This window comes from Myripristis murdjan, chromosome 20, assembly GCF_902150065.1.
Source record: "Myripristis murdjan chromosome 20, fMyrMur1.1, whole genome shotgun sequence".
NCBI lineage: Eukaryota > Metazoa > Chordata > Actinopteri > Holocentriformes > Holocentridae > Myripristis > Myripristis murdjan.
In genome coordinates, this window is record NC_043999.1 from 11,542,300 (window position 1) to 11,564,823 (window position 22,524).

The 22,524-nt window shown below is 43.1% G+C and overlaps 4 protein-coding genes across 6 annotated transcripts in view; 1 reads left to right on the forward strand and 3 right to left on the reverse strand.

The window, feature by feature from the left end:
- Positions 1 to 54: 54 nt before the first annotated feature.
- Positions 55 to 4,050, reverse strand: LOC115378991 (uncharacterized). The gene is made up of 15 exons (XM_030079620.1): positions 3,962 to 4,050; positions 3,714 to 3,804; positions 3,428 to 3,560; positions 3,264 to 3,337; positions 3,076 to 3,169; positions 2,805 to 2,963; positions 2,557 to 2,688; positions 2,235 to 2,381; positions 1,889 to 2,065; positions 1,586 to 1,780; positions 1,368 to 1,486; positions 1,044 to 1,212; positions 554 to 726; positions 387 to 451; positions 55 to 273 (listed from the first exon to the last, which is right to left on the reverse strand). The coding sequence occupies exons 1-15, from the start codon at positions 4,032 to 4,034 to the stop codon at positions 92 to 94; spliced, it is 1,983 nt and encodes a 660-aa protein (XP_029935480.1). The 5' UTR covers positions 4,035 to 4,050; the 3' UTR covers positions 55 to 91.
- Positions 4,051 to 4,937: 887 nt separating this feature from the next.
- Positions 4,938 to 7,331, reverse strand: LOC115379221 (WD repeat-containing protein 97-like). Its single transcript, XM_030079942.1, has 4 exons — positions 7,110 to 7,331; positions 6,445 to 7,016; positions 6,210 to 6,331; positions 4,938 to 5,656 (listed from the first exon to the last, which is right to left on the reverse strand). The coding sequence occupies exons 1-4, from the start codon at positions 7,293 to 7,295 to the stop codon at positions 4,938 to 4,940; spliced, it is 1,599 nt and encodes a 532-aa protein (XP_029935802.1). The 5' UTR covers positions 7,296 to 7,331.
- Positions 7,332 to 10,043: 2,712 nt separating this feature from the next.
- Positions 10,044 to 20,896, reverse strand: dync2i1 (dynein 2 intermediate chain 1). 3 transcript variants are annotated; one of them, XM_030079079.1, is made up of 23 exons: positions 20,732 to 20,895; positions 20,441 to 20,494; positions 19,637 to 20,333; positions 19,478 to 19,545; positions 19,082 to 19,306; positions 18,149 to 18,211; positions 17,977 to 17,982; positions 17,605 to 17,842; positions 17,369 to 17,471; positions 17,011 to 17,140; positions 16,768 to 16,879; positions 16,590 to 16,684; positions 16,312 to 16,441; positions 15,167 to 15,339; positions 14,755 to 14,917; positions 13,618 to 13,731; positions 13,035 to 13,096; positions 12,884 to 12,935; positions 12,710 to 12,770; positions 12,284 to 12,383; positions 12,003 to 12,134; positions 10,788 to 11,011; positions 10,044 to 10,704 (listed from the first exon to the last, which is right to left on the reverse strand). In XM_030079079.1, exons 1-23 carry the CDS (start codon positions 20,744 to 20,746, stop codon positions 10,533 to 10,535), a joined length of 3,189 nt encoding a protein of 1,062 aa, XP_029934939.1. In that variant the 5' UTR covers positions 20,747 to 20,895; the 3' UTR covers positions 10,044 to 10,532. The 3 variants fall into 3 exon arrangements, with proteins under 3 accessions (XP_029934939.1, XP_029934941.1, XP_029934940.1); XM_030079081.1 differs by lacking the exon at positions 20,441 to 20,494 and having other exon boundaries at positions 20,732 to 20,896; XM_030079080.1 differs by lacking the exon at positions 17,977 to 17,982.
- Positions 20,897 to 21,352: 456 nt separating this feature from the next.
- esyt2b (extended synaptotagmin-like protein 2b) overlaps positions 21,353 to 22,524 on the forward strand; it is a 33,077-nt gene continuing 31,905 nt past the window's right edge. The window contains exon 1 of the mRNA XM_030079082.1: positions 21,353 to 22,034. Within this exon, the coding sequence (XP_029934942.1) occupies positions 21,627 to 22,034 (408 nt within the window). The 5' untranslated portion in view covers positions 21,353 to 21,626. The remainder of the gene's footprint in view (positions 22,035 to 22,524) is intronic.

Here is a 22,524-nt window from a genome sequence, read left to right on the forward strand (position 1 = left end):
AGTTGTTTTTATTTGTCAAGTAAATCAACTTCCAAAGTTACGTTTGTAATAGAGCTTATCAAGGATGAATGAGAAACACAATAAGTGGGCATCACCTGTAGTACTCTACATAAGACTGCTGTAAAATGAAGTAACGGTGAGGCGAGGCCTTCGGCCAGCTCTGGTCTGAGTGGATATGGAAGGGACGAAGACTGATCCGAGGTAAGGGCAGGGTGATGAATTTGGGAAAACACATGAGAAATGGACGGTTTCGCAGAGGAGGCAGAAATATACCTGTGAAACAAGAATAAATAGGATTTTAGAAAACATGCATTTTATCGAGTAAACCAAATGCATTTAAAGAATAGTAAGTTTTTCCCAGGGCAAGGTGAGAAAAGAAATCTTACCTGTTGGTCTGCGTATCCTAGCCAGGCTATAATTCTCTCCTAGACGGTGGATTGCTTGAGAACTGCTACACAAACATAAGAGTAAAACATTAGACTGGAGGTGTATAGAAGCAGATGTATAATATCTTTTATATATTATGCACCAAACAGGAACTATTTTCAAATACCAGTCAAACTGGGGCAGAAGCACAGTGTCTTTGCGCCCAGTGGGTGCAACATGTGTGGACTTTATGTATTCCTCCTTTTGAGTAGAGCAGAAGTAATTAAGCACATCAACCATCGTGAAGGTGACAGGCTTCCGCTGTGCGAGGCTCTTGAGGTCCTGACACCTGCTGTGTTCCTGGGAGCATGGAACAGGGAAACCAGTGTACCAACAGCAAGCACAGCCATGCCAGTCATCAGTACTGTGACAAGCTTTCATGTGCTCCTATTTAGAGGAGTTAGGGTCACAGAAAAGGACATCCAAATCAGCAGAGACCTGATAAATAGAGGGAGATCTTCTCCGTTTTCAAACACCTGTTCCGTACTTTTGTCACGCTCAAAAATACTTTAAGGAATCGTGATTATGAATTTTGATTCTGTTTCATTTTTTCCAGTCATTAAAACTGAAGTTTAAGCTACACAGACACAGTAGAAATCAAAGCAGTCTTTGTTTACTTTGTATTTGGAGGTCCATAACTCCAGCCAGAACTCCACTCTCTCATGCAGGCTCTTCCACACATCAGATTGGTCCAGCAGCTCCGAGTCCCAGCTCTCCAGCTCTGGACACAGCCACTGCTCAGCCTCATGCACACCTATCTCTGTCAGGATGCTCAGGACTTTCTTCCTATGGATAGAAAAAATGGACTATTCAATTTAGTACATTTTCACTTGAAAAGTTTAGAATAATCTATTTCAATCACAGAGACACAGGAAATGTTCAGAGGCTGTTGCCATCCACTGACTCTTGTAACAGAGGAAGAAGAGCACTGAAGGACTAACCAGAGATATTTGTTATATGCCAGAAGAGTGAGAAGACTCCTCACAAGGTCGCAGCTGTCAGATTTTAGACACACCAACAGGTGGAGTATTTCACTAATTAGGCTTTGCTCCCCAGGGGACTGAAACATACAAACACACGCACAAACACATACAGGTAAATATTGAGACAGAACCACAATATTTAGAACTTAAATGGAGAGTGGCAAGACATACAGTACCATGTTAGCTCTGATGTGTCTGGGCACAGAGTCAATAAGACCTTTGTAAAACATGTCTGTTTTTTTTAGGAGTCCCTGGCTGTGAAGTGCCTGGAGCACAGCCACGATCTTGATCTTGAATGGGGCACTGCAATTGTTTAGATAGTCTAGTAGTTGCAGGGAGAAATCATCTGGAGATAAGGTGGCTGGGATACTCTGCGTACACATACAAATAAACACACACATCAAGAACTTGGAACAGAGTTAAAAGGCAATTGGAACTGTGGCACAGGAGATATTTCTGAATGTGACTTGGATTGGTACCCTGCGATCTGGATATATGTCCCTGAACCAGCCCTCCTCTGCAAACTGTTTGAGGAACCCTGGCATCTCTGGGGTGGGTGTCCTCGGTGGGACTGGTGCTGGGGTCCTTGGTGAAAAAGGAGGTGGAGCAGGTTTTTTGGGTTCAGGTTGCTCTCTTGGAGAGGGGAGCCTTTGAGGCTACAGGAAAAAGTCACAAATGCAGGTTAACCATAAGACTATTATAAGCACCTGATGTTTCATGTTCCCTACTCGCTTGGGTTGTTACTCAAGGTCTTGAGGAGTAACTCAAGGTCTCTGTTATTCTCAGAGACTTCCGATGTTAAAATTAGAAAATCCATTCCCTCACCGGTTCCTCTTTCAAAATCTGCTTATCCTTTGCTCTGAGGGGTTGCTTCGGAAAAGGTTGGCGTGGCACTAAATCATGCCATGACTTTTCTATCAGCACTGTCTTTGATTTGAAGTCTGCCACATTGCACTGGGCTGGAACTGGCTCCTGTTGACAGATTGTACATGGGGGGGAAAGGATTAACTGGGAAACAAGGTGATAAAAACAGTTCTCATTCAAATAAAAACTGCTCCTATTTGACTCTTATGGAAAATATCAATTCACCGTGAACAGACGTGTGCTTTTGGTTGACATACTATCAATGCAGCCACTCAGTATTTACCTCCTCCTTTGTCTCAACTGTCTGGGGCTTGTCTTGTTTCCCATTAAGGTCTACGGCAGTACAGCATTCATCGTCAAGTGGTTCAGGAAAAAATGCAAGTTCGTCTGGGTCAAACATGTCGTCGAAATCAAACTGTAATCACAGCAAAAGACCATTAAAGCATAGTGCTCTGAGGTAATATTATGCCAAACATAAAAATAAAAAGTACAAAGGCTTTTATCTGGTGGACAGGAGAGCAGTTCAGGAACCTTAATGTTGTGAGGCATGCCATATACTATTTTCATGTAGCGACCAAAAGCCTCTTTCCGGGTTTGCTCTGTACTGGGAGGCTTTCTTCTCTTGCACATTACTGTGCCTTGCAGGAGAGCAGCTAGATCTTCGTCCCGTGCCAGTAAGGTCTCATATTCCTGGATTGAGACAGATGGAGAGGAGATAAACTAGTCTTTGGCATGTACTTTTCTTACAATGTACTTCTGACATGCTTTGTATATATTCATATATTCATGAGTTCACACATACCTTCTGTCTCCACATGTTTTCACTGAATAATGGGTTTCTGTCTGTGATTATGATGTTTTTGCTGTTTTTCTCTTTTATAGTTTTGTCAGCAGTCCTGTTTAACAAATATCAAACATTGCTCATGCATGTCATACTTTAAATCAGAATAGCATTGGCTATTCTTAGTGTGAAATACAAATGAATCTTACTTTTGTTTACTGCGCTTTGCCTTGATCTGGATAGGCAAGTCGATGACATGATCATAATTAGGAGCACAATGGAGCTGCAAATATACAATGAGAATAAAGAGATATGTAGTAGTTAAAAAATGCCCCATCCATTCATCTATCAGCCAGCCAGCCAAATAAGTTACCATTTCTTGGTAGTCGTGTGGCAGGAACCTGGCACAGTTCATCCTGTACAGATCTCCTCTGATGCCCAGGAACAATTCTGCTCTTAGCCCGCTGTAAGCCATGCACTCAGGCTCTGCACTCAGCTGGAGTGTCCTGGAGGAGTCACAGAGACATAACTAGATATATGCGGACAAGCTGTTTCATGTTTCATCTGCAATTTCACAAAAAGACAAGGGTACATATACTGGAACAGGCTGCTTTTATTTCTATAAAGCAAACGACTGGTGGCAAGTAATGAGCTGCAACCTGATGAGGCGATTCTCCTCGTTCCAAATATGCACAGTCCCATCTAGACTGCTAGAGATAAACATTCTCAGCTCAGGACACACACATAGACCTGCGTGAAGAACAAGCACACACACACACACACACACACACACACACACACACACACACACACACACACACACATTGGATCACCGTCTACATCAGGTTATAAAGTCATTTGAGATAACAAAATTGTCATCAACATTGCAGCTTGCTGTCTCTGTGACCTGTGATGCAGTCTAAATGGCTCTCCCCAGGCGGGTGGTCAGTCCGGCTCTGGTTGAGCAGGCTGAAGTGCATTAGTTTATAGGTGACATTCTGGGGGTCCTGGAAGGCCAAAGCCAGCTGGGGTCCCAGCATGGCCAGATGCAGTAGGGGCTGGCTGCAGCAAACACTGAAGTGTTGGCTGAGACACTCTTGGATGTAGACATTCACTTTCCACACCAGCACTGACTTGTCCTCACCTGCGGGAAGAAAGACATCATCATTTTTATAATCAGCGTGATCATCATTACTGTCATCACAAACCCCACCAAGTCACATTGATGAGAATACAAAGGAAATAAAGCGCCACTGGAATGTACCTGTGGTGAGCAGGAAGCTGTTCTCAGGGTGCACCTGCATTGCTGTGACTCTCTGGCCGTTGTGTGCAGGCGTCCTGTACAGGACCTTCCCATTACTCAGTCTGAGAACACTCAAACAGCCTCCACTTTGGCCGAGCATTACCAAAAACCTGTCTCAGGCACATAAATAAGTTATATCCAGTGAGATACACATCCTTTGGCACCATGGGGTATTCACTTTGAACTGTACTGGAAATTCTGTAAGAGAAATGAAATCTTTCTCTTTTGAGTTCTTTTGAAATTATATGCCTTGTTATTAACTAAATCAAGGGGTACTTGTTAGAACAGGTGATTTAAAACCATGTAACTCTGATTTTTGTGACATTTAATTCTTAAACTCAGTCAAAGGATTATACATTCCTCAATGAATCAATGAGTCAATTTTCTGTCATCTAGTTCTTGTGTTTATGAAACTCTTTCAAAACTCATAGGATAAACTCTGAAATATGTAGCAGTCAAGCTATTTTTCTTAGCTCCTGAAAAGCTGACATTTTGGAGATGCAATGTTTTCAAAACCACAACCAGTTATATGATGATAAATGTTATTAACTGCAACCTAATTGAAGGCTGCAGAAGTAGCTCACTTGTTCTTGGCATCATCAAGTGTTGCCTTCTTCCTGTGAGAGTGTCCTCTCTCCTCCTGCAAACTCTGCCACTCCTTGAGGGCTCTTTGAGTTTCAACAATGCAGCTGTAGAGTACCAGGCAGCAAGCAGGACCGGGGTTTGGCAGATTCTGGGCCCTAGTCATTCCACTCTCCCACTGCCAGGGCCCCAGGCCCCTCCCCTGCCACTCTTCCATCAGCGTCACCGGGTTGGTGAGAGTGTTGGCCTGGAGCACTGTGCCTGCCTCTGTCAGGACCAGCAGGACCTCTTTGTGCAGGCAGTAATCAGCACACAAAATCCTCTGTTTTGACATGAAAGAAGTTAGCACTGCACCTGTTTCTGCAGCCACCAGCATAACATCACTGTCACCACTGACACAGAGCGCTCGGGTGGGGTAAGGAGCAGGGAAAGGTGGGACTAGGACTTGTCTCAACGGGAGCCTTGCATCCCCTCTCAGTTTACAGTGGAGCGTGTACAAGGTGTTCATGGTCCAGAAGTCTACTCCATGATGAGAGAAGGAGTAGAAGGTGCCTTCTTTTTCAGGGCCTCCGATGAACAAGGGGGGACTGTTCTCCTCTGTGTGGACACACTGGACCTCGTCCCCCTTCTCCACATCCCAGCAACGCAAAGTGCAATCCATCGAGGCTGAAATCAGCATGCCAAACTCAGTGCAGTAGAGTAGTGAATTCACCACACCTGGACAAAAAACAAAACAAAACAAAACAAAAAAAAAAAAAAAAAAAAAAAAACTCAAGGTTATTAGGGTATTGGCAAGGATCTCATGACTCAGTATGTATCATGATATATAGCTAACAATACGATTTGTAACATGATATTTGCAACATGCTACATAATTGACTGAAAATATATATGTACAACCTACTACAAAACACCTGCATAGAGTAATAAATTGTACAACATATTTTATGATGAATTGAGTGACAAACTGAATCAAAACAATTAAATTAAAGAGCTGATTATCTTACAACATATAACATATCACAGAATTGCCTGTGTCATGATTCCATTGTTATTGAAGGTAAAATAGTATTGTATTGCTGGCTACCCGATGATTCCCACTTCTAGTGATAATATATCAAAATGAAACGCGTAAAAAATACATATTGCCACAAGAAGTTAGATAATCAATACAGCACTGTGAAAAATGATATTGCAATACTCAGCTGTATTGATTTTTTGCAGAGATGTGTTATAACCAAACATATAGAAGTTTTAGTCATTATTTTACCATTATGTCCTACAAAAGCCATACAGAGCTCCCAGTCTTGATCCCATACTCTAATGGACAGGTCTTGAGATGCGATGATCAAGCAGTCCAGTTGAGCACAGAACACCAGTGCAGTGATATTGCTGTAAAACACAATTTGTTAATGTTGTTGTTAAAAAATCAAAATTCAAATGCAAATTCCAGCACCACTGGCTGTCACGCATGAACCTTCCAAATCATATGGATCGATACACACCGTAAGCAGAGGTCCGTTTTGTGCTCCAAAACTTTCCCAGCACTGAGGTCGACCACTGTCACGACTCTGCCGCACACAGCAAAGGCTCTGTGGGGCTTACTGGACGTTGGGGGTGCCAAGGCCATTTGAGTGAAGACACTCTGCTGCAGACCCTCCAGTATCTTCACCTTACACCTCATGTGTCTCACAGACCACACACACACATTCCCCGCCCCTGCAGTCACCACCTCTGTGGAGTGCTCCGCGGCCTGACACACACGTATGTCCAGGGGCTCGTGGGCCACATCCAGGTAGTGAAACTCACTGTCCAAAAGCACTAAATTTTCCCCCGGGCCCCATGCCACCAGATGACCTGGAAGCTTAGTAGAGGTGAGGCCTGTGAAGGGGCATGGGACCGACCAGGCTTGGGAGCGCAGCTGGTGCCCGTCAGCCTGGTACAAGCGGGCTGTGTTGTTTGTGTGGAGGCTGACCACCGCTGCAGCATCCTCAGAATACATCATGTACCGCACAGGGCTGTCACAGGGAAAGTGGCGCAGGAAGTGGACGCCATGAGTGAACACTTGCTGCTTGTTCTTAGAGAGACAGAGAAACAGAGCAATGAATCAGATCTCTGGGTGCAACACACATTACGCCAGCAGTCACCGAAAAAAAAAAAAAAAACAGACCTCGTCCACAGCCGGGCCATGAAACTCCCACTGTCCCGGTGTCTTTCCTCTTGATTTCCTCCTCCCTTCAGATGGTTGAGATGGCAGCCTGAGGGTAGGACTGGGAGAGAGTACTGGTGCTCTGCTTTTCTCATCACTTTCACTCTCATCTGTCTCATGTGAGGCAAGGGACGCCATCACCACCATCTTCTACACAGCAGCCACTTCTGCTTCATCCACAGATGGCTGCTACATTGCAAAAAGTCAAAGGGAAAAAAAACGACAAGAAGGAACTTTACATGAATGTATCATTTTGTGTACTTCGCAATCTGTAGTTAACACATCCATTTAGTGATATAAGTAGTGATGAAGTGGTAACCTGACCTCAGTTATCAACACAAGAAACCACAATAGCCTATCCAAAAAAGTAATTAAATATTCCAATTCACAATAAATGATCAATCCTCATATAGCTAACTTAACTTAATGACTTTAATTTGATGCTAGACTGTTTACTTATGGTGCGTTGTATGCTTTTATTCACTGCATTTAGCTCTTATAAAGATTTAAATCAGACTAAAATACATTTTATCCACATAGAGTTTATACTGGGTAAACTGGGTTAAACTTCCCATCTAGATAAACTGGTAACACTGGTCCTTGGGGGATAACAGCTAACAGCTATAAGTTTCAGGAGACGCTTCTTGACGTGGTGTAACTTGTGAAAACAGAAAAAAAACTCCACTGACCGTCCAAGTCCAAGTCCAAGTCCAAGAAATTGTTTAAAGTCCCATTAAATGTCCAATTAAATAGTTTAAGGTCCCATGCTACCTGAAAGTAAAATTAAATCTTTCTCTGCTGTCCAAGACGCCAGACGTCAGACGAGAAGAATCAATCTTGGTTGCCGGGCAACGGTCGCTGGCTCGCCTACCGGTGGCCGCGGCGCGATTTTTTTCACTAGGATGGCGAAGGCATGACATACATTCAATCGCTATGACCTGTTTATGCCTAACTCCAACCTTAACCAATGAGGCAAAATGACCACTCAAAACGTAAAACATGACATCGCCATCCTAGGAAAAAAAAATTACCAGCGGGACATAGGCTTTGCTTACTCTGACATTGAGGATGGATGGGTTAAAATACTGATAAATGATAACATAGGGCCATATTTCCATTACATTCCCATTATTAACAGTAGACTTACACTAGGAGTTATGATTTCTATGGTCATATAAACAGTATATATATATATATATACAGACACACACACACACACACACACACACACACACATATATACAGTACAGGCTAAAAGTTTGGACACACCTTCTCATTCAATGCGTTTTCTTTATTTTCATGACTATTTACATTGTAGATTCTCACTGAAGGCATCAAAACTATGAATGAACACATGTGGAGTTATGTACTTAACAAAAAAAGGTGAAATAACTGAAAACATGTTTTATATTCTAGTTTCTTCAAAATAGCCACCCTTCGCTCTGATTACTGCTTTGCACACTCTTGGCGTTCTCTCGATGAGCTTCAAGAGGTAGTCACCTGAAATGGTTTTCACTTCACAGGTGTGCCTTATCAGGGTTAATTAGTGGAATTTCTTGCTTTATCAATGGGGTTGGGACCATCAATTGTGTTGTGCAGAAGTCAGGTTACTACACAGCCGACAGCCCTATTGGACAACTGTTAAAATTCATATTATGACAAGAACCAATCAGCTAACTAAAGAAAAACGAGTGGCCATCATTACTTTAAGAAATGAAGGTCAGTCAGTCTGGAAAATTGCAAAAACTTTAAATGTGTCCCCAAGTGGAGTCGCAAAAACCATCAAGCGCTACAACGAAACTGGCACACATGAGGACCGACCCAGGAAAGGAAGACCAAGAGTCACCTCTGCTTCTGAGGACAAGTTCATCCGAGTCACCAGCCTCAGAAATCGCAAGTTAACAGCAGCTCAGATCAGAGACCAGATAAATGCCACACAGAGTTCTAGCAGCAGACCCATCTCTAGAACAACTGTTAAGAGGAGACTGCATGAATCAGGCCTTCATGGTCAAACAGCTGCTAGGAAACCACTGCTAAGGAGAGGCAACAAGCAGAAGAGATTTGTTTGGGCCAAGAAACACAAGGAATGGACATTAGACCAGTGGAAATCTGTGCTTTGGTCTGATGAGTCCAAATTTGAGATCTTTGGTTCCAACCGCCGTGTCTTTGTGAGACGCAGAAAAGGTGAATGGATGGATTCCACATGCCTGGTTCCCACTGTGAAGCAAGGAGGAGGAGGTGTGATGGTGTGGGGGTGTTTTGCTGGTGACACTGTTGGGGATTTTTTCAAAATTGAAGGCACACTGAACCAGCATGGCTACCACAGCATCCTGCAGCGACATGCCATCCCATCCAGTTTGCGTTTAGTTGGACGATCATTTATTTTTCAACAGGACAATGAGCCCAAACACACCTCCAGGCTGTGTAAGGGCTATTTGACCAAGAAGGAGAGTGATGGAGTGCTGCGGCAGATGACCTGGCCTCCACAGTCACCGGACCTGAACCCAATCGAGATGGTTTGGGGTGAGCTGGACCGCAGAGTGAAGGCAAAGGGGCCAACAAGTGCTAAACACCTCTGGGAACTCCTTCAAGACTGTTGGAAAACCATTTCAGGTGACTACCTCTTGAAGCTCATCGAGAGAATGCCAAGAGTGTGCAAAGCAGTAATCAGAGCAAAGGGTGGCTATTTTGAAGAAACTAGAATATAAAACATGTTTTCAGTTATTTCACCTTTTTTGTTAAGTACATAACTCCACATGTGTTCATTCATAGTTTTGATGCCTTCAGTGAGAATCTACAATGTAAATAGTCATGAAAATAAAGAAAACGCATTGAATGAGAAAGTGTGTCCAAACTTTTGGCCTGTACTGTATATATACATATATGTTGACACAATCACAGATAACCTCAGTTTATTGTATAAAAACTTAACTTTATTAATACAAATATTTTATAGTTGTCAAAAAGTATATTTACATCAAACAAAGACTTACAAATTTAGTTTCCTGTATTTATGCAGGATGGTTATGTAGGCCTATTTATCCTTATTCAAAATAGAGGATCTTTGGTATTTAGTGACAATCTTTTGATTGGTACATCTATTAGTGTCTATTTTCCAGTTATTTATCAAAATATGATTTTTGTGGACTGGTGGACATGAGGGAACATTTTTTCACCCAAAGAACAAAAAACAAACAAAAAAAAAAAAACTTAAATTTTTAAATGTACATGTGCTACACAACAGATTTACAGTGTCTGACTGTGAAAAAAACAGCTCTGTAAGTTGATCTTTATGCTCAGCCAGAGTTTAAGCAACTTGTATATTAAGTAAATTGTATATTGTGAAAATATATATACACACACAGTCACATCAGACACACCATTTCAGAAGGCTTCATTCATCATGCTCTCCAGCTTCTCCTCCTCTGCAGAACTGGGCATGGTAAAATTCCTTGTAAAATACTGCATTTCTATTTTTCCTGACTCATGTGCCAGCGCTAATCCTGAGTATGTGTTTTGTTGTCCTGTGTCTCCAAACACAGCCATGGCCGTCACCCTGAGGAGAAAAAAGACATGAATGAAAGAATTTAGCGTGTATTTACTGTGGATAGTATCTTAGTTTTGTCTTTCTGGAGTTACCTGTCAGCATTCATCCTCTCAGTAATGACAGGCTCCAAGTCATTTTTAAGCAGGTCCCATATGTGGAGGTTCGAGGCTGCGTCCAGCACACAGAAGACTGTAGGCCTGGTCTGAGCCCACTGCAGACAGACCACCGGCTCTCCAGCAGTGCTGCTCTTCCACTCTGCTAAAGGCTGCTCATGGCTGACTGCATGCAGTCTGATGTTGCCATCCCCACAACCCACCTGGCACATAAAATGCACATACATGTTTGAAGTGACACCTTTATTCATGCCACTGATGCATTAATTATAAATTCTGTTGATTCAACTGCCTCAGTTGGCTGAGAGACATAAAGGGTATGAAAAACTGACTTTGTCCTGAATCAGTGTGAAAATTGAATCATTCACAGTTTTAAAAACATATGAAGACCTAACACTGTGGTGATCTAACAGCATACAATGAACTGCAACTTTTTTGTCAGTTTTTATTTTAGAATATAAAATTTAGGCTAAAAGTAGCCTACTGAATTGGAGCATTTACTCAAATTGTGGCTTACAAACTCTAACTGAATTGTTGAAAAAAAAAAATCTTATGTCAAAGATTCCCACCCCTAGTAGTTATACTCTCTGGAATGGCCAGAGAGGGGTCTGTCTGAAGCCTGTAGACTCCCATCATTGTCCCTGACCTTAACCAGAGATTTTCAGTGGCATGGCCGTACCACTGAAAATGGGCTTGTCTTTTACTGGCATGGGCGTTTGTTTCTTGTACGCATGTGGGGTGTGTCTTGGATTATGGGGCTGTGTTTTGTACTAATGCGCAGGCGGTGGTTAGACCGCTTGCAACACTCACAACAAATTTTAAACTGAAAGCAGCATCAGTGGCAGTGAACACAACACTAAATCCCTGCACCTCCCAGAGCAGTGTTGACCAGCTGACCCTCTCTGTCAGAGAATTGTGCAAAAATCCTTGAATGACAAACAGGCAAACAGGGTTGTAAATGAAGTACTGTGGTGTTACAGAGATACCCTGGCCAGCAAATTGTATCCTCCAGATATAAGAAAACATTTGTTCAATCACAGTATCATCAACTTAATCATTATTTTCAGTGAAAATGAAGTATATGACACAACAATTACCATTGCCGCCAAAATCATGAATCATATCCCAATTGAAATATCTGTAAAACTAATCACAGTATGTTTTTTTTTTTTAACCACATTGCAGCATTCTCACCAAAAACAAGTGTTGCCTGAATGGTGAGAAATGCATTGCGCTGACGTCAACAGGTCGGCCTCCAACCTCCTGAAACCTGTAGAACTTTGGTGGAGCTTTCAACCCGTGACTTGTCCCGTGGTTCACCAGACCCTGAGACAAAAACTGAATTATGCACTGACAGTACATGAAATAATAAGCACTTGTGCGATATTGTGGCACATGTTGTAAATTCTTGATTTTGAAAGGGGTAATGTGAAATGTAAAGAAAAACATGCTATGGGAAATGATAATATGCTCACCATGTTAGTACCAATAAAGAAATGATTGGAGTCAGTTGGCAGGAATTTCAACAGAAGAGTTTGTAACGGTCCTGTTTTCTTTGCATCCCGCGGTGATATCCTGAAGGGCAGAGAGAGAGAGCAAAACAGAGGGAGAAAACGCCCATCTACAGGTCAGAGGTCACAACCTTCCCAGCCAAAAACAAACAGTACAACAGTGGAATATGACACGACATCACATTCGCACTGTATATATATGTGTACGACCACAGATACATTACCATCAAACGAAGAGGTGACAACAACTTCCCAGTTCACACCACATAACAAACAAGATCGTATGACCCACACAGAGCAGCTGTGCTGCACCGGACAAACACTGTGAGTATTTTTGGCCCGCTTGCTGTCAGTGACGAATGATCATTAAGATCTATCTATCCATCTCACCTCTCAGCAGTGACCAGGGAGGAACTGTGAAGCAACTTCACTTTGCCCCCAGGCCGGAGCCCTGTAAGAAGAAGAAGAAGGAGGGAGAGAGGTTGAAGTGTGGGACCACATGTGAGAGAAAGACGACTCTGTTCATGAAAAAAACAGGTGTGTATTAGAATGTGCCTGACTTACCCAGGTCTGTCTGGGACCCTGCACTGTTGGCTTTAGGGAGTTCCACCACCACCTAGAGGACACAGATGGGAAATTATGCTGGTCCATCATGATATGAATTTGGGAGAGGCATAAAAAATCTCTAGTATCTACTGTGAGTTTCCAAACTTACCCAGAGATTTAAAAGCCCAGTTTCATCCAGAGAAGCCAACTGGAATGACAGTCCTGAGGACTCTGGGTTTGGAAACAGAATGGCACTCAGCATAAAGAGACAATAAATACAGCATATCTGACAGATAATAAACAAGTCAGCAGTGACCATGATATCCTCCACAACTGAAGTAAGTCAGCCTTTCTGTACTACTGGAAGCTTGGGGACTTTTTAGCCTTGCAGTGGTGCTATGGTGGCCTGTCAGTTTCATTTATAGATGCTGGATATCAACAAAAACATGCATTATTCTCCACTGGTTGGTCAAATTTGACCCAGAGGTGTGAAGCTTAGGCCCTGGTGGAGGCGCTGCAGTGGTACAATCAGATTCGAAATGCCGGACTCCAGTGTCAAAATCCATCAAATATTGCCCAAATTAGGCTAGCAGAGGCTCAGAAACTGTGCGTGATGAATGTGCAGAGCCAAACATAGGCAATTTCCCATCCTTCAGTTGTGGGGGACAACAAGAAGCTCAATCAATGTGCAAACCCTATTGAATATAGCTTCATTGAAATTCATGAGGGGAATAATTCCTCTTCTGTCTTACCTTCCTCAGATGCCAACAGGGGGACCTCTGGCCTCAGTCCCCCTGCTACTGTAGAGGGAACCACTTCCACAGAGCTCACTGAGGACAAATGACCTGAGCCGGCCAGTATGGCATCTGTGATGACAAGGTGGCAGACAGCAGGACATCAGCACACAGTGAGTCATCATTACTCTTACAAGAGACCGGACCTCTGAACTTTTAGTGAGAGAAAGATGGCTGGAGAGGTTGGAGGCACAAGAATCACAAACACCAGACTCTGATTGTTTGTTGACCCCTGTCGTTCATTTTCTGTGGGGCTGTGGTGCAGACAGCGGGACGCACAGCAGCAAAGAACAAGTGGTTGATTGGGGTGCTTTATATCATCAAAACAACATGTTCGTCAGCAGCACTGCAGAAAAACAGGCCGACAAAAACAAGCCACAAAATCTGAAATCTGAGCTATGGTGTCAGAGAAGGTAACAGACAAACATCACCCTCATCTGAGTACGGTGTGATACTAACTTAATGTGCTTCAAATTAAGTCATTAGATGAGTCATTAGATGGGGGTTGTAGAAAGTCATTCTGGGAAATGTACGAAATCAATTAAGTATATGTGGACAGGCAGGTAAACGGAATGTGGGTACACCAAAAAGGTAGATTATAACACATCATTACAAAAGAATTCCTAGACTGAATTTAGCATTTCAGATTATGATATACAATAGTGTAAGACTAACAGAGTGGGGATTTTGGTAACGTCCAATGTTGACATCAGCAAATGACTACAATGTGTCATGCCAAGCTCCACTCAGTTTCAAGTGACACACATAACTGTGTGAATAGCAGATATCCAACAAGGTAACTTGGGGTTGGAGTTTATGTTAGAAATAGGGTCAAGTTAGAGTTGGGCTCAGGTTTGAAAATGGGGTCAAGGTTTGTGTTGGGGTGAGGGTTCAGCTAAGGTCACGCTTAGTGCTACTAGTCTGTGGAGATAGGCAAATCATAGGTGGTTGAGTATTAACACTGGATTATCCAAATAAAGTGCTATCTGATTTTGAAAAGATTAGCCTAAAACTGTGCAGAGTGAAAAACCTGGAATAATAAAGACTGTTGTATTTCTGGATATGTCTGACTGATAATTCTCATCTTTGATTTACCAGTGGAGAAGGTAGGGTGTCGGAAGGTCCACTCATCATCCCCTATCTTCAGGCAGTAGTGGTTGCTGGCATGCTCCCTCAGGTCCCACAGCACCACAGAGCCGACTGACGTGCCAGCAAAAACCAACGAGGCCTTTCCAGGGCTGAAGCAGCAACACTGCACCTGGAGCAAAGAGCATTATGAGAAGTGTTATCATCTATTATCAAACAATTTTTTTAGATGTGAAGGATGGGTTTTTGGATTTGGCTCTCCCAATTCAGTTCGAGACAAGACGGGATCAGTTTACAAGTTGCTCTCTTTGGGATACTTATATCATGATATTGATACCGACTTACACCTGAACAAAATATAGATGTTTTTTGTGACTTACTGTAAAATTAGACCCAATGTGCTGAACCTAAAAATGGTTACCTCAGACTCATAGATGAGGATCTTCTGGGGTCGTGATGGCTCCCAGATGTTCCAGATGCAGATGATGGTGAAGCTGTCAAGACGCACGGAGCTGGGCTTAACTGCAGGGCTGTGGACTGACATCATCGTCTGTCTCTGGACCTGAGAGAAGTGCAGCAGGCTGACCTGACGATCTGCAATGAAGAATCAAAATGGAGTGTCACAGGGAAGGAGCTGCTCTGCTGCTGTAATAGTAAAGCAATTGCACTCCGGCTTAAGATATGTTTTTCTCTGCTTTCTTTTCTGAATAATTTTGTTGTACTGTAAGGGACAGATAGCAGGGTGGGGTACAGAGGCTGCCCCATTCGTAGATACCCCGAGTGTCCTTGAATAAGGCACTAAAGCTCTCCAAGCTCAGGGGATGAAGAGAATTTTACTACTAAAAATCCTGAAGGATAAAAAAAAAGCTTTGCAATGTGTGCCTGTGCTTGTGTCAGATGTTTGATGGAATAAAATAAGCTGCTGCTGATATTTCCAAATTCAAGTCCAAGATCAAATTTATTTATAGCCCTTAATCACTGCTTAGAGTCTCAAAGGGCTTTACAGGTCTTTAGTTTATAGGAAATGAAAGGACACCCCCTTGACCTGTGCCCTCATTGCGGTCAAGAAAACAACTTCATAAACAAATCAATAAAATAAAACAAAATAATTAATTGACTAAATAATCCAGAGCGCAAATGGGGAAAAACTAAATCTTGGGAGGATCAGAGAGAGAGGGGAACCTCTTCCAGGCCCGTCTGTCTCCTGGTAGATCATAGTTACAAAGTGAAAACTGGAGTCATGTGGCTGGGTAAGTAATACTACTGGTTGACTCATAAGGACCAGAAGACATTATTTCGTAAGAGCGCAATAGAAGTGAATGTGTTGGTCTTGCTATGCTACTATATTGTGAACAACAATTGGTAATGTTGTGGTGAAACACAGTGCTGGACATAATGTGTGCTTGGGATTCAATGGGATTCAATCAGGGCCCATGCTGTGCTGTTGCTCCTCACTTCTCTTCATTACAAACTGCAATTAACAACTGATTAAATACTGGTGCATTAGGGCAGACTGGGGCCGGAGCCAGTGCTGAAACAAAAGAATTAAATGGTTGTGGTTTATACCATAAAGAAAAGGCAACTTAGTGTTGATTTGTAAACTGCTGTCGCTGAAGGACAGCACATCGGTTTGAGTCCTTTGTTGCTGCAATGACTTTCTCTCAGCTTGGTCCTCTTCCAACAGCACAACCATCACCTGGATACGGACAAAATACACAACAGGAGTCGGTTTTGGCAACAGAGGTTACATTGGAGCTTCCTGCGGGAAGTGAAGAACTGTAGCTTTACATTTTTTTTATTTGGTGTTTCTACGTAGAAAAGAAATCCCCGTTGAAAATGAATACCTGTGAAGCTGAGCGTAGAAACGCTGTCAGACGCTGTGAATCAATGTTCACTGCACTCATGCTTTTATCTCGTGCCTCTTGTGAAAGGTTCGGATCTGTCATCACATGGGAAACATCATCAGTGCATGAAGGCAAGAGAGAATCAGAGAATCAGAGAATTAGCTCAGTGTTTCCTTACCACCACAGGCTCCACTCCTCTCTGGAGGATGCTGCGTCCACTTCTCACACACCTCTACCTCCTCTGTCTGAATGTCTCGGTCTGCATTGTCCTCGTTACACTGGACATATGCCTGATACGCAACGACACAAGTTATTTGGACCCGCAAAAGCCCAATGTTGTTGAAATATTTTGCTTTTCTTGTTGGTAATTTAATGGAGGCATTGGTATAAATAAAAAAAGTCAGCGGAAACAAACACTGACCTGTTTGGTATTTGCTGTTCCAAAGCTTTTGATGTACATGTCGTATTCATTGACAGGCTGCAGATCCAGAAGGGAGAATGTCACCGAGAAATCCAGGTCAATCAAGCGAAGCAGCTCAGTACTACGTTTCCTGTAGCCATGAAAAAGGTGAGATTACATAGAGCACATATCGTATGAACTCACACCAACAGTTTTATGTGACTCCTGTTGAGGCATAACCTGAGAAATGTGACACTGAAAAAGATACTGTTACATAAGCACGCCAAACCAGATAAAATTTGACTAACATTACTCGCTCAAGGCGAATCCAATCCTATTGACAGGTTTCATTTCCCATGCTCTCTTCAATCTCACATACTTCTGTTTGTTGGCGACTTTCTTGCTGACTTCACGCTGCTTTGCGGCCACAAAGTCAATAAACTTCCCACGCTGAGAATTTCTGCCCCTGTTCTTGTCAGACTCTGTGAAGAGAATAGCATTTTACAACTTGGGTGGATTATAAAATGTGCAAATGTCAAGTAGGCAGACACCAAGTTCCCCAGACACAAGATAATAATAACTCTCTGACAGACAATACAGAAGTTGACATTGTACCTCTGGACCGTTTGGGCCTGTCCTCCTCCTCTGTGCTGGTGCTTTGCCTGGTCTGGGCAAATGCAGCTCGCTCATTCTCCTCATGCATGGCTCTCTGAATCGCCTTGATCTCCTCTCTCCTTCGCGCTGTAAGCTGCTCCTTCTCCTCTCTCACCTCTGGATGGTGTGGCTCCTTCTCACCCTCACCTTCGCCTTCATCTGCACTCTCATCCAACTCCTCGAAATCCTCTTCATAATCCTTTGAAGAGAGGAATCCGACTCATTCTTTAATCAACACGACAACATGTTTGACACAAAATAATGAAATGACTAAGATGCTATGACCACAAACTTAAACATGAATGTACAAACAATGCTCTCCTGAATACTCACCAATTTCTTGAAAAATATATCCATTTAAGGCATGCAAAAGTAAAATTAAACAAGCAAAAGATAAATATCAAAAGTAGCAATTTAAACATAATGATAAATAACCAAAAAGCCCAGTGGTTACTAGAATTCCTAACTGCAAATGCCAGAAGAAGCAATATTTTAAAATATTTACCTCAAAGTCATCTTCATAATCACCATAATCCTGGTCTGCAGCCAAATCTTCATCATTGGCAACCTGCAGATGTGATATGTATGTATATATAAATGCAAGATATATATTGAAGAAACTAAGTGCAAAATGGTTAATTTATAGACATTTGCTTTTCGAAAAAACACTTGAAACGTGACTGTACTTTTTACTTTCAACCTGCTGTGTCTCCTCTGACGTCTTTTAGTTGTTTCCTACATATTTCCTAGAATGACTTTTGACAACCCAAACAGAACAGTTGTTTTCAATCAAAGTGACTGTATGGGCATAAAAATAGCTTCAAAGTGCAGCCATTTAGCTGTGGATGCCCATTTCTATAACCACAGCTGTAGCCCTTCTTCAGAGATAACGTCTTGTTGCCACACTGCAATTTTGATATTTTGAGGCTCTTGTCAGTGTTGAAATTGTTATCTCTTCCTTCTCTATTATGGATTTTCCCCCTGTATGATTGTTGAATGTCAGTGGAAAATGGTGAGTCTAGAAAGAAGCCATTAATATTTGATTCTCAGGGACACAAAAACCTGACATTTAAATAGCAGAAACATTTCCTGTTATCAGGCGCACTAAACATTTCAACAATATGTCATGTCATCTGTGTTCGGCCAATTATCTGCAGGAATGAGAAAAAAAATATTCCACCAAACAACAAAATGGGTCCAGAGATTCAAGACGCATTGCCAATTGTTGCTTTTTTGACACTGTCTGAATGTTTTTGGATGTTTTGTTTTTTTTTCCATCAAGTGACATAGCATTTTACAAACTCTTCTGTTGCTCATACATCTTCTATACGACGCGTCCAAGACTCAGATTATACTCCCTGGATTCACAAAAAGGACACACGCAATCGGAGAAATCCATGAAATCTATAAAGGCTCTGGTAAAAATGACAGCATTAACCTTTGTTTCTGCAGTCTTCGCCTCATGACTATGACTTTGGTCAGATGCTGGTTTACTGGTGCCGGTCCTGTCTCTGTGACTCCTCTCTGGGCCCTCCTGCTCCCTGTGCCTTCTCTCTCTGTGTTTATCTCGTTCTGCTCGCTCTCTGTCATCACGCTGATCACCACTGGATCCCTTCCAGTCTCTTTGCTCCCTGGACTCACTGCCATGCCTCCGCTTTTCATCCTGGAGAACAGAAAAACCCATGCAAAATGGCGGCGAGACCAGATTGTTTGTAGTAGTTTACAAAATGTGGCAACTTTTGGGGGGTTATACAACACAACAAAATTTATGATAAAGTCTGAATTTTCATGAATAGATCCACCATCCTGGAAAGTTGACATTGAGGACACTTACATGTTGCCCTCTGTCTTTGTATCTCCTTTCTCTGTCCTCCTTGTCTTTTCTATGTTCGTCTTTATACCCTGAAAACAGATTGGTAGAAATATTGACCTCATTGGAAAAACCTGAACTGTGAGTATGGCATGCTGGGTGAGCATACTGACATAACTTTACCTCTCTCCTCCTTTTGTTCGGAGCGTTTTCTGTCTGTATGCCTCTCTTGTCTTTCTTTATCACTCCTCCTGTCTTTATATTCAGCTTTGTACCGTTCACTTTCTGTTAGGCGCTCTTTCTCCCGATGTCTGTCTCTCTGCTCCCTATCATGCTTTTGAGTCCGATCTCTTTCCCCGTCCCCACTTTCCTCATGCCTCCTTCTCTCCCTGTCACCTCTGTGTTCTCTATCCCTTTCTTCTCTCCTTCTTCCCATGTCCCTCTCTTCCCTCCTTTTGTCTCTGTCCCTCTCATCATGTCTTTCCCTCTCCCTATCTCTATTTCTTTCCCTTTCCCTCTCCCTCTCCCTGTCCTTTTCCTGGTTCTCCCTTTCCTCTGTCTCCCGCCTCCTGTCCCTGTTCTCCTGGTAGTCACCACCATACTTGTCTCTCTCTCTTCTCCTTTCTCGGTCTTTCTCCCTCATATCCTTATCCTCTCTCCTGTCGCTGGACCCCTCTTTCCTTCGGTCTAGATATCTGTCTTTTGCTCCATCTGGTTGTTTCCCTCTCTCCCTCGTTCGGTCCCGTTCCCTCTGATAGTCCCTCTCATGTCTGAACTCCTTTTCTGAGTTCCTGTGGCGCCGCTCCACAGACTCCCCTCCCCTGTGCCTCCTCTCAGTTTCATTTCGCCTCCTGATATATTCTTCCCCAGGTTCTCCATCCTGAAACAGACAGATAAACAACGCTAAATTATTTTCTGCACTAAAAGTACAGGCTTGCTTACCAGCTTCAAAGTGCTCTGTGCTTTGCTAAACTCATACAAACTTACCCTGATGTATCTTCTTAGGTCTGCTGGTTTCCAAGTGTCTTCCTTGGATAATTTCTAAGTCAACAGATTTTTTAAAACTTTATTTATTAGCCATTTCAGCGTAGGAGGAAGGTTTCCATAAATAATTCAATCTGACTTTGAGCCAAACCAGTGCAAATTAGCAGGATAATTCCCTCAGCTAAGCTAATATGAGGTAACACAGCAAACATGGTAACACTGAAGCTAACTTAAGAATCCGTGTATCACTCAAAACAAGTTCGTATTCGCTGAGAACAGATATGACACCGTTACCTTGTCACTGTGCATGTTTTCATCCGTGTTCTTGGCCTCAACATGTTTTAGTAATTGCTGAAAATAAGCGTATGCTCCTCTGTTGACACCGCCATCAGAGAATTGCAGTGCGCAGGCGCAGTCGGTCGAAACCAAGGAGAACGCGTCACATCGGCTTGGCAACAGACTCACTAAACGATAGCAGAGCAAACGCTCGAATCAACAGCCCATCACCATGGTAACGGATTATAAATGTGTATTCCGGATCGATTTTACAGTCTTTATGCAATAATTAATCCCGTTTATTGGCTGCAATCCCTGCCGTGACGCTGTTTATGTGTGTTGTAAGAAGTGAAGCGTCTTCCGATCGATGCCTCTGTGGTCTTCATTTTGACCTAATTTACTCTGCGATCATGTTTTAAAAAAATAATTTGAACGATTTATTTTAAAAAGCAAAATTTCCAATGCACGATCTGCCTAAAGTGTAGTTATATTTGTAAGTTACAAACGGTTTTTCAGTTTATCAAAGGTGTACTTGCAGCTAGTGACCATCAGGTGGCGGCGTTTAGTGCTCTTCAGCTGAGCTACGGGCACAGCCAGCGCACAGAACAGGTTGTCTGTGTTTAATAGGAGCTGCTGGACCGTCCCATCGCCCGCACACACTGTAGGAGCCGAGGCGAGTGAGGCTGTGCGATGAACTGGGGGATAAAATCAGTTTAATCAATAGCATGGTCTCCCGAGGACTTAGTCCCGAAAAGGCCTGAAACCCAGCCGGTGCCAGCGGCCGCTCTGAAGGCGATGGGCTGGCACGCAGGTGAGAATTTGGCTCGACAAGTCAGCGCTCGGTCCGCTCGCACATGGGATCCGACTGTATCCGCATTTTAGCAGTTTGAAGACACACTCCAGGCACCGAGACATGTCAAGAGACACTATGACCGCCGTGCGAGGAGCCCATTCACACACTGCAAACCCCACAGCGCCCAAGGAGAACGGACACAACTCACCGAGTCCAGCTCAGCCCAGCAGCAACTTTGCCGATCCTGCACCGGAGAACATTTCTGCTGATAAGCCGGTGTCCTCGACCAGCGAGCTGACCCACACCTGGGTTCAGTTCGCCAAAACCTTTGTGCTTATCTTCCCCATTTACGCACTGGGCTATTTTGAATTCAGCTTCAGCTGGCTGCTGATAGGACTTGTTATCTTTTTCTGGTGGAGGAGAAACACAGGGGGGAAGAGCAGCCGTCTGAGCAGAGCCTTGGCTTTCTTTGAGCAAGAGGAGAGAAGTGTCAAACAGAGTCTTACAACCTCTGATCTGCCACCATGGGTAAGATAACGAGATGCCCTGTAAAAGTTAAAGTCGCATAGACAAAAAAAAACTGATATCATTACCTGTCATTTATCCTGGCAAAGTGTTTCTCTGAAAAGCATGTGACATTTGCGAAACCATATTTGTGAGTTTCCAGGAAAAATAATCAGATGACAAGAGGAGGAGCAGCGTTGAGCTGTAAAGCTGTGATGGAGCAGCTGTCCCTCAGCAGTGACATTACACTGAGCCCCAGTCTAAATACAGCATGGCACAATGGTAAAAGAGACACCATGGTGCAAAGGAAACATGCCCACGGGTTCCCTGTTATTTTAAGACCCAGCCTGCCATCCCTCTTGCAGTTACACACTCTTACTGCATCAATTTAAACTTGTCAGATAACACAGGGGTGCTTGACTTTTTCATGTCAAGGACTCCCGGACCAGTGACCACAGACTATCAGCTGATAAAGATTTTGGTGCCAGCAACCGCATCTCATATTTTTGTTGTC

Bases quoted from the DNA above. Each gene is read 5' to 3' on its own strand.
- LOC115378991 (XM_030079620.1), bottom strand. From the start codon at position 4,034: ATGCACTTCAGCCTGCTCAACCAGAGCCGGACTGACCACCCGCCTGGG. The intron at 3,170-3,263 runs GTAAGATTCATT...TTTGTTAAACAG, and splicing joins GCAAAGCGCAGTAAACAAAA to GACTGCTGACAAAACTATAA. The intron at 727-1,043 runs GTAAACAAAGAC...CCATGCTCCCAG, and splicing joins TATGGACCTCCAAATACAAA to GAACACAGCAGGTGTCAGGA.
- LOC115379221 (XM_030079942.1), bottom strand. From the start codon at position 7,295: ATGGTGGTGATGGCGTCCCTTGCCTCACATGAGACAGATGAGAGTGAA. The intron at 6,332-6,444 runs GTGTGTATCGAT...TGTGTTTTACAG, and splicing joins AAAACGGACCTCTGCTTACG to CAATATCACTGCACTGGTGT. The intron at 5,657-6,209 runs GTAAAATAATGA...TTTTTTGTCCAG, and splicing joins GGCTTTTGTAGGACATAATG to GTGTGGTGAATTCACTACTC.
- dync2i1 (XM_030079079.1), bottom strand. The intron at 16,442-16,589 runs GTATTCATTTTC...GTCCGTATCCAG, and splicing joins TTCTACGCTCAGCTTCACAG to GTGATGGTTGTGCTGTTGGA. The intron at 10,705-10,787 runs GTAACTCCAGAA...TTTTCTCCTCAG, and splicing joins GAGAGGATGAATGCTGACAG to GGTGACGGCCATGGCTGTGT.